Source organism: Aricia agestis, chromosome 20, assembly GCF_905147365.1.
Source record: "Aricia agestis chromosome 20, ilAriAges1.1, whole genome shotgun sequence".
Classification (NCBI taxonomy): domain Eukaryota; kingdom Metazoa; phylum Arthropoda; class Insecta; order Lepidoptera; family Lycaenidae; genus Aricia; species Aricia agestis.
The window spans coordinates 12,190,013-12,200,946 of NC_056425.1; the positions used below are offsets into that span (position 1 = coordinate 12,190,013).

The 10,934-nt window shown below is 35.7% G+C and overlaps 2 protein-coding genes across 2 annotated transcripts; both read left to right on the plus strand.

The window, feature by feature from the left end:
* Positions 1–1,061: 1,061 nt before the first annotated feature.
* Positions 1,062–3,193, plus strand: LOC121736974 (filaggrin-2-like). Its single transcript, XM_042128466.1, has 4 exons — positions 1,062–1,235; positions 1,705–2,077; positions 2,338–2,664; positions 2,994–3,193. The coding sequence occupies exons 1-4, from the start codon at positions 1,227–1,229 to the stop codon at positions 3,155–3,157; spliced, it is 873 nt and encodes a 290-aa protein (XP_041984400.1). The 5' UTR covers positions 1,062–1,226; the 3' UTR covers positions 3,158–3,193.
* A 3,823-nt stretch (positions 3,194–7,016) lies between these two features.
* LOC121736977 (variant surface antigen A-like) lies at positions 7,017–8,415 on the plus strand. Its single transcript, XM_042128469.1, has 3 exons — positions 7,017–7,040; positions 7,319–7,592; positions 8,234–8,415. The coding sequence occupies exons 1-3, from the start codon at positions 7,032–7,034 to the stop codon at positions 8,392–8,394; spliced, it is 444 nt and encodes a 147-aa protein (XP_041984403.1). The 5' UTR covers positions 7,017–7,031; the 3' UTR covers positions 8,395–8,415.
* Positions 8,416–10,934: the final 2,519 nt, after the last annotated feature.

Genomic DNA, 10,934 nt, shown 5'->3' on the forward strand with positions numbered 1-10,934 from the left:
TGCCCGGCCCCCTAAGCTATAAGTCTCGTTCTCTTTTAAAGTTTCACTTATTGTCTAAACACACTAGGCCGAAAAAAGGAAAGAAGTATTTTAAATTACTGATGACACACCATGCTGAAATTACGTCGCGTTATATATGCGTAGCGCATTGCTGACGTAATCATGCTGAACTTCAGCCGCGTATTTTCGGCCTAGTGTGTTTAGACACTTACGAGCAATCACTGTATTATTATGATTACTATGACCCAAATTGATGATACTAGGTCTTGTAAGTTAGAACCTACACTAAGTTTTATTACATCTTCATCTTAATATAAGCCAAATCAGTGGCTATAAAACTATAAATGTGCTTCACGATGTTCATTCTAATAAAACTGATATGTCTGTCTATCTGTTATCTCTTCATGCTTAAACTGCTAAACTAATTTATATTGGTGCGGATATACTTGAAGGCCCAAAAAAGGACATAGGATACATTTTATCCCGTAAAAATGTACGGTTCCCGCGCGACGAATTTTGGGGCAACGGAGTTACGGGTATCATCTAGTACTACTATAATATTATTAATCCGAAAGTATGTATGTCTGTTATCTCTTCACACCTTAACCACTAAACTGATTTTGATAAAATTTTGTATAGTCTGTCAAGAAAGTGAAGAAATTAAAAAGTGGCAACATCGTAGTGTCATCCTTTTCAAATCAATCTAAGGAAAAAGGGATGACACTACGATGTTGCCACTTTTTAATTTCTTCACTTTCTTATCGGACTATATGTATGGACATATTTTAAGGCCGGGACATAAGATAGTTTGTAAGGCATTTAATCAACAAATTTTTACGCAACGAGGTTACGGGCATAAACTAGTATAATATTAAGTCGGATTTCAATTCCATTCACACTTAGATCTAAATGATCTAAACGGGCTAGCACAAACATAATCCGAACCTATAAAACTAGACTCAAAGTTTACTCAAACGGATCTCGTACCGATTATACCCAAAACATTAGAATCTACGATCCACTCACGACGTTTCAATTAATCGGATCCTTCACTGAAATCAATTAATAACACCCTTGAGAGTAATACACTTTTGACAATCAAGGCTGGCACACAAAAAGCATTTGGTAATGTAGTGACGTCACCAGGATTATGTTACTGGTATATATTCGGGCTCTGGGTATGTCGAGTACAGTCGAAGTGAACACCACAAAGGAACTAGCCGAAAATGAAATTGGTAAAGTTCTAATTGTTCTGATATTTGAGTAATTGATAATTCAAAATAATAATTTGAAATACTATTATTTTTTAACAATTTTGCCCTTTTGTTGGCAATTATTCAATTATTCATCAAGTAATATTTGTTTCAAAAGTCGCTCCAGAAGTTACTTATAGATTTATGGAACTAATCAATATCTTTTTTTCAAATACTTAATTTCAATAAGAATAAGTTGAGTATTCTAATTAAAATTCACTTCCTAATTTCAATTAAAATATTAAGAGCTATATTTATTTTATACAGGATTCGATTTTATCTCTTAGGTTGACGCAAGTAAAATTTTGGATTCTGAGACAGAGCACTTTTCAATTTTTATGTCCCCAACGTTTCGGTTGATTTAAAGTTTAAACTAAATAAATAATTTATTAGTACCCTTAAATTATAGGATATACAGTATACTTTACTTATTATAACTTGACCTTTCCAGTTCGTAGTAGCCGCTCTCATTGCTGTGGCAGCCGCCGGCCGCCTCGAGCATCTGGAGAGGTCCTACCTTCCACCAGACAACACTGGCTCCTTCGGCTCTGCCTCGAACAGCTTCGGAAGAAGCTCGAGCGGCTTCGGCTCGCATGGCTCAGGGACCTTCGGACAGAACTCTATTGGTTCCAGCCAGGGATCATTCGGTTCCAACCAAGGATTCGGTTCCAACCAGGGATTCGGTTCCAGCCAGGGATCTTTCGGTTCCAGCCAGGGATCTTTCGATACCGCTACTTCCAACCGCTACCTGCCCCCTGATCATGGACCCTCGGGTTCCTCTTCCTCTAATGGATTCAATGGTCTCGCCAGATCTTCTGCAGGAGGTAAGTTTATTTTTTGAAAACTTCAAGTCTAATCTAAATTAGAAGCTCAATTAGTATATTAAAGTAATGATGCTAATTACAATAAACTCATTATTTTGTAATCTTAATCTTTACAAATTATTTAAAAATATAAAGTATTATATTATTTTGAAATAAGCTATTTTTTATTAATTTCAAAAAGACTCACTAAATGTAATAATTCTTGTGCACGTATCACATTTGAGAACATTCTTACGATGTTTTTATTTTCTTATTTCAAGCTTCATCCAACTTCGGTCAGTCCAACGGCTTCGGTGGTCACTCAAACGGATTCAGCGGTCAGTCCAACGGATTCAGCGGCCATTCCAACGGATATAGTGGTCAGACCAACGGATTCAGTGGCAAATCCAACGGATTCAGCGGTCAGTCCAATGGATTCAGCGGTCAGTCCAACGGATTCAGCGGTCACTCCAACGGTTTCGGTGGTCAGTCCAGCGGTTTTGGCCGTCAGTCCAACTCCAACTTCGGCGCTGCTACTTCTGACCGCTACCTACCTCCCAACCACGGATCCTCATCTAATGGAAACTTCGGAGGATCTTCCTTCAGACGTAAGTTAATAATAACAATATTATAATAATTTTGTCGAATATCGCATAATATATTACAACTTATTTAATGTCATATTATTAATAAAATTAATCTAAGCCTAAAATTTAAACTATCCAGCTTAAAATAATTAAAAAATATATATATTTTTTGTTTTCCGCTTTTAAATATTATAGCGAATGGGTTTTTTCAGTTTAAGTTTGAAATGTTACAGCTGGAGCTAAATAATTATTATAATCAAGAAATTAACAAAATCTTAAGTATTTTTACAACGTTGATAGCTTAAATTGAGACTTTCGTACCAATTAAAACATTTTTTTTACTGTTTCAGCCGGTTCCAACGTTGGTTCCTCATTCGGTTCTCAGAACAACCAGTACCAGTCGCAACCCCAGTTTGGTGCCGCCAGCCGTCAGTACCTAGCACCTAAAGCTTCGTTGAGCTTCCAAAGCTCCCCACAGCAAGCTTTCGACGAGGAGACCGGATATCAGTACTAGATCTCTAGCTTTTTACAGCTAGAGCTTTTCAAGCTTAAAGTCAATTTTTTATGTGTTCATGTAAATTTTATAAATAAAAGTTGACTTCATGTTTTTTTTTTCTTGAATATGTTTTTTGTTTTGTTTTTTCCTTAACAAAATGATTATTTACTATTTTTATTGCATTAATAAAGAAATTATTCAACTGATAGCAGTAAACAATAATTTATACTATATTTTATTTTTCCATCAAATACGATGCCTGAAAAGTTCGTTTGATATATTATTTCAATTCTTGTATGTGAATTTTCAGCTTTTAAAAGATTTAAAGTAAATATTTGTGCCTGCAAAAAGACATAAACGCGCACGCTGCTACACAAAAATTAATTAATTAATTAATTATTCATCTTTAATTATTTATTCATCTTGTTACTGCAACTTACAAAAATACGATTGTCATGACGATAGAATAGAATTCAATAATTTTCAAGGAATTTGTTACAAGGTCTTATATTAATTATTTGCTGTGGATCAAAATATCTGCCTCTTGGGCCTGGAAATAGTGTTTTTTTTTTAAATAAGGTACGATACCTTAAATAGCATAGGCTTTATAGCGGCAAAATGTTCGGTTGCTATGCGATAAACGAATCGTTTCGCAATGGAGTTGGCAATATAATATAGTATTTAAATAATGAAAGTCCCTACAAGCTTAATAAGCAACTTCTGATATAATATTTTGTCAAACAGCTGTAGGCATAAAGTTCATATTTTTATATCTGTCAGAGAATATGGTTTGTGGCAGATGGCGATCCTAAATTTTGGTCAAATTATGTCAAGTCAACCTTTATTTAATATTATACAGATCTATGATACGACATCATATTATGTCCGACTAAATTACGTATGTCCAGCATCTGCTTTTGAATCAATTTATCTGATGGTACTATATGCCTACAGCTTTTAAAAGCAAAAACGTTTCTTGGACGTTGCCTAGTAAATATGCCTTGTGCCATAAACGTGTCCGCACTAATATTCTAAATGAAAACATTTATCTGTTTGTATAGTAGGTAATCCTTGTCGTGAGTTTTGGTCCTTATAGATCCACCTATCATGGGCACCCAGCTCTGTTCTTACAGGGGATTGTTTCTGTAACGGAAAAATGTACGATTACATTAAGTTTTTGTCAGAATTACGTATTATGGCATCGAGAATAACTTTAATAAGTGAAAGAATAAAAAACATAATATTTTGTCTGTCTTTCACCTCTTTATAATATCGATGAACTAATTTGAATGAAATTTTTGTTAATAAAAAATAGTTCAGAATGAAAGCTTCTAAGCCAACACAACAACAAGTTGTATGCAACGTCAATTCAAGTTTATCAAAACACAAATTTTGTGTAAATAAATAAATAAATAAAATATCTTTTTATTCAAAATGGGTATCATGATACACTTTTTGAAAGTCGAACGAAGAAACTACGTTGCCTACCACCGGTTCGGGAACTACCCCGCCGAGAAGAACCGGCGTAAGAAACTCGCACGGGGCCATCTTTTACAAAAAAAATGGAAAATTACAATGTTATGGCTTACAGCTATGTAACGAAAAGTAACCTGCATAGAGCCACCCTATTCCCAAGGTGTGCTGTCCTCGAAGAAATCATTGACTTTATAATACGCTTTAGCACACAAACGTTCTTTAACTGCTTTTTTAAATTTATTTAAAGGTAGATTTTGAACATTTTCTGGGATTTTATTGTATAGGCGTATACATTGGCCTTTAAAGGATTTGCTTATAAAGGATTTGCTTATTATTGTGTAATATGTGTTTATCACAATGTAGGTCAATAAGAGTAAACAAGAGCTTTGAAACAATATATTTTTTGGAAATACAATATCTATTACATATCAATCAATCATACTATACTATTGTGATATGAGTTTTTGTGTAACCAGAGATGTATATTGTCACTACGACTTACATATTATTATTATATTAACCTTGAAACTTCGTCTAGGTGGTTTTAAATCAAATCAAAATCAAAATATTTTTTATTTAGAGTAATTTTCGATACTAAGGTGCCTACCACCGGTTCGGGAACTAGCCCGGCGAGAAGAACCGGCGTAAGAAACTCGCACGGGGCCATCTTTTACTAAAAAGATGGAAAATTACAATTTAAAATGTATATAATTCACCAAGGTTTTAAATGAATATGTCAATGGGTTTCACTGAAACTAAGCAACACAGCAGCATTTCTTAAAACCCATCCAACAGATACGACCAGTAAGAGCTTAGGTTCAGAATTAACTTTTACATCTATCATAATATAAAAAAATGTGGTGATTAGCCACGGAACCCTAAAAAGTGATTCCAACATAGCATCACGTCCATCTGATCCTTTTAACGATTTTTTAAAGCCGGAAGTACAAGGGCAAGGGCCTAGCATCTTGAGGTCAAAAGAAGCACTTCCGTAAACCATACCTTAAAAGTTTTAATAGGGGTAAAGCGAGTATTTCTTAAATTCACAAAATTACTGATAATTTTAATTATTATTCTAAGTATATGTTTACTTTTACTTTCTTTTAAATACTTCAACTCGTTATCAAGTAGCTCCCACACCGGTTTACGGTGACGGTGGCCGGTTTCATTGAAACCAGGCCAGCTACGCAGGAGTAATTTTATAGTGCCCAAGTTTGTGAGCAGTACACAAGAGCACTCTTTTTTTTTTTTGTTTTATGAAAGAAGGGGGCAAATGAGCAAACGGGTCACACCTGATGGAAAGCAACTTCCGTCGCCCATGGACACTCGCAGCATCAGAAGAGCTGCAGGTGCGTTGCCGGCCTTTTAAGAGGGAATAGGATAATAGGGGAGGGTAGGGATGGGAAGGGAAAGGAATAGGGGAGGATAGGAAAGGGAATTGGGCCTCCGGTAAACTCACTCACTCAGCGAAACACAGCGCAAGCGCTGTTTCACGCCGGTTTTCTGTGAGAACGTGGTATTTCTCCGGTCGAGCCGGCCCTTTCGTGCCGAAGCATGGCTCTCCCACGTAAAATTACCTCTACCTATTCCCTTACTCTCATAATCCAGCGGGACGGAAGACCGACACGACTGGCGAGAGATCAGGCGCAGGACCGACTTTTTACATGCCCATCCGACGCATGGATCATCTTACTTGTCAGACAATCAGGTGATCAGCCTACATTGTCCTAACCAAACTTGGAAATAACATGTTTCTAATGCGGGAATCGAATCCATGACCTCTGAGTCAAGAGCTACGCTCTATACCACTAGACTACGGAGGCGTTAAAACAAAAATTATTACATAGTAGAAGAGCTTGCTTAAAATTATCAACATCATAATTGGTTCTTCAGAGGGAAAACCTAGCTTGTAGAGATGCCCTGGCATTTAGAAATTTGATAGTCAGTCTTCAGGATGTTATGTGTAAGATTCCTATAGGGATAGAGTTATTGGAACTCAAAAACAATGAAGACTTGACCTACCTCTCAGTGAGGTTTTCCTATCTCTCTCAATCAGTGAAGTTGTTTTTTAATTAGGTAAACCTAATGCTGGGGAAGGCTAGGTTATGCATACTGCACACACCAAAATTGTCAAATTTTAATTAATCCATCCAACCATCCAAAAATTACCCAACTCGTCATCAACAACGTCGATATTGGCAACGTGATCAGCGCCCTAGTCACCAAGCCTACATCAACTAAAACACCCTTGAGTCAAATACGAAGGTCTTGACAAATGTCTTTGCTAATTATTTTTGTCTTCAAGTATATCTCAGTGACGTCAAGGTACGTGAGATTCAGGATGAGATTTGGGTATATATTGGGTGTGTGGGTACTATAAACCACAGTTCAGTGGAAACCACCGAAGTCAGCAAATATGAAACTGGTAATGTTTATGTAATATTCATTTATGAGAATTGAATTCAAGAATATTTAATTTTGCTTAAAACATCAAAAGAAAATGTAATAAAGCGTAAAGTGCTTTTTAGAAGTCATTATCAGCACCTAACTTAGTAATCATAGCAATTAAAATATAGCATCTTTATAATATGAATTATTATTTCCATTAAGAAAAATAAGAATCACAATTTTATTTAGCCTTATCTTCACCGCTTTCTTACAACTATAAAAATGTATTCAATAATTCATATTCTTCTTCTACAGTTCGTGATCGCCACCCTCGTAGCAGCAGCGGCAGCAGCTCGCTTGGACCATCTGGAGAAAGGCTACCTTCCCCCAGAATCCCAGAGCTCGTCTTCTCAAAGCTCAGGTGGACAGAGCTACTCTGGATCCAGCAGTGGATCCTACGGGTCAAGTGGACCATCTAGCTCCAGTGGAGGTGAATTTGGAAGCCTGCAAAGTTCTGCCACTTCCAACCAGTACCTTCCTCCTGATCATGGCCCAAGTGGAGGCTCCAACGCCGCCCAAACCTTCAGACGTGAGTGAATAATTTCTTTAAATTTGGACAATTTAATGTCCCACCGAAAGATGTTTTGCAACAATAAATACTTGATTAGTTATAATAGCGATGCCATTTTAGTATAATTAAAATGTTAGATTTTTTCCAAACACCACAATAATCATTAGCCTTCACAATTTCAGAAAGTAAGGTTCTCGCTTTAATAGAGCGATGACAAGAAACAGTAAAACTTATTTGAATATTAATGCCAAAAATTAAGACTCAACAAACTAATTTTACTAAATCTACTAGCTCAACAGAGTATCAAATAGTAATAATTATTTCGCCATCTTGGATGGTCGGCCATATTAGATTTAGAGTGATGTCACATACTATATCGTGCAAGGTCATCCACACTAAAAGAGTATGCAAAATTTCAGCTCAATCGGTTAAATATATCTACTTCAAAATTGAGGTCCAAAATTCCACCGTAACATACATACAGAGCAAGTTAAAAAAGCTTTTAATAAAAATAGAACATGACAGACTGACAGTAAGGATAAAATGACACATGATTGTATAAATGTTTAGTTTTGTCTGAATTACATCACATTTCTTGCGTTTACACTACACTTGTCAATAATTTCAATTATAATATATTTTTGTTAATTTCCTTCCAGCGTCAAGCAATGGCCAAGGATCTCAAAGTGCCCAATACCAGTCTCAGTCTGGATCTCCAAGCAACCAGTACCTGGGTCCACAGTCGTCTCAATCATCAGGCTCCTTCAGTTCCACTCAGCAGCCTTTTGATGAAGAGACCGGATACCATTACAAGAAATAACCCAGTACTTGGTTAGACCTTATCTGATACTTCAATTTTCTTTTTTTGGTCTAAATCTTTCTGTTGTTTTTATACTTAATATTCCTTATGCTTATAATTTGTAAATGGTTATATATTTTCAGTTATTCTTTTTACTTAATAAATCTTATATTTTTCTATATTTTATCTATATTACATATATCCCGATCAGTATTATGATTATTACTAAAGCTTATAGATTTGTTATGCTAAGTAAACCATTGTGTTCAATTTTGTTATCGAATAAAATTATTATTGGATATTAATTTATTACTTTCATTTTCATTGGCCTTGGCACTTTATATATAGGAGTTTCATTGTTATTTAATTATTCCTTCTTCTTTTCTAACTTGTACATGCCTAATATAGAAAATTTATATTTTGTACATTTTACCAATCAATTATTATTTATAGCTATTTTCGTTCCACGTTCCAGTCCTCCTTTTTGTTTTCCAAAACCTCTTTCTGGTTACAATAGTTAAATGTAATTAACGTATCATATTTAATGTCTATTCTAATATTAACAATAGGAAGTCTCATCACGGTTCTAACTACGTATGCCGTTCCTGTGACCTTAGCTTAGTGACCCACATGATTTTGATCTTAATACGTTACGTTTTCGTTGACAATAATCACAGTCATGTTCGTCGTTTGTTCTAGTGAAGGTCATCTAGGTCCTGCATTAGCTAGAACTAGGTTATTTAATATAGCTTATGTCCCGGTTTATATTCGATGTGTATTGAAATTCTGTTTAAAAAATGTCCACAGTAGATGCAAAAATTATGAAATGCAAATAAAATAGACATTCAATGATTAATAAATTAACTTTCATCAAATGAAGATTTTTTAACACTTTAGATAGAGTCTCTTTACCTATTCCGTCTCAAACTTCATTAGGTTTTACGTGAGTAATCATTAAACCTCTCTCAGTGACACCCCTAGATTAGTATTATTCGGATAAGAATGTACAGTGTAAATAAATAAAATAATTATGACAATGTTGTAAGTGACGACGACGTATGCAGTCGTGACGGAGAGGCGACTGGAGCAATATTGAGGGCAGTGCATGATGCAAAATGTTTGAATGTGTATATTTGTAATAGACATGGGAGAGCCATGCTTTGGCACGAATGGGGCGGCTCGACCGGAGATATACCACGGGCTCACATAAAACCGGCATGAAGCAGCGCTTGCACTGTGTTTCGCCGAGTGAGTGAGTTTACCGGAGGCCCAATCTTCTACCCTAGAATCGGCTCCAACGATTTTCATGAAATTTAGTATATAGGGGGTTTCGGGGGCGATAAATCGATCTAGCTAGGAATCATTTTTAGAAAATGACATTTTATTCGTGTTTTATCGAATACCAAGCAAAGCTCGGTCAAATAGCTAGTTGATATTAATTTAGAATCGATACATCACCTTAAAGACATATTTCTGCTGGACAACACACATCACCTTAATGACATATTTCTGCTGGACAACACACATTATTTGAAAAAGGATTTTTTTTTGAAGAAGTAAAATACCATATATACATAGTGTATCCAAACATACCATCAGCTATAAGGAATTCTCAAATTGTAATATAGATCAAATCCTCATAATCAAAGAACATGAGATGAAATCCTCAACAAAGGATGAGCGAAGGAATTGAAAGTGAGTGTCCCTCAAGGTTCATTGAAAACCCCCGATCTATATAAACAGTAAGCTCATGTTAAAATATCAGAGTAAGAGGACAATATTCACAATAATTATGTATTCACAATATTATGTAAGTCAATTTTGAATACCAATCTTCAGTTCTAATAAAAATATTCATACTTATAATTATGTATTAAAGTTATAATATAGTGCCCTTGTTTGGCACATAGAATAGCTTGAAATATTAGTGACTAAAGATATTACACTCCCATCCTTATGTAATGTACTGTGTAATGTACCATCCGTATGTAATTTGACCACCAATCACCATGTGCGGCTATAATACTACCATTTTAAATATTGTTGCGCAATAAACTAATTTTTTTTTAATGAAATAAGGGGGCAAACGAGCAATCGGTTCACCTGATGGAAAGTAACTTCCGTCGCCCATGGACACTCGCAGCATCAGAAGAGCTGCAAGTGCGTTGCCGGCCTTTTAAGAGGGAATAGGGTAATAGGGGAGGGTAGGGAAGGGAAGGGAAGGGAAAAGTTGAGGGTAGGGAAGGGAATAGTGTAGGGGTTAGGGGTTTGGGCCTCCGGTAAACTCACTCACTCGGCGAAACACAGCGCAAGCGCTGTTTCACGCCGGTTTTCTGTGAGAACGTGGTATTTATCCGGTCGAGCCGGCCCATTCGTGCTGAAGCATGACTCTCCCACGTATAAAAATCAATGGCATGTTTATTCCAGCCTATTTTTTTACTTTGATCAAATTGAAACGGTTTAAAATAAAGATGATTCTTAAATTCATCATTTCTTTAATTGTTTTTCAGTTAACAATAATTTTACTTGGAACAACGTTAGCAGGAACACTGCCAGAAACA

Excerpts from the sequence above, each read along its gene's own strand:
- LOC121736974 (XM_042128466.1), top strand. Across the intron at positions 2,078-2,337 it reads CGCCAGATCTTCTGCAGGAG|CTTCATCCAACTTCGGTCAG; the intron begins GTAAGTTTATTT and ends TCTTATTTCAAG. Across the intron at positions 2,665-2,993 it reads CGGAGGATCTTCCTTCAGAC|CCGGTTCCAACGTTGGTTCC; the intron begins GTAAGTTAATAA and ends TTACTGTTTCAG.
- LOC121736977 (XM_042128469.1), top strand. Across the intron at positions 7,593-8,233 it reads CGCCGCCCAAACCTTCAGAC|CGTCAAGCAATGGCCAAGGA; the intron begins GTGAGTGAATAA and ends ATTTCCTTCCAG.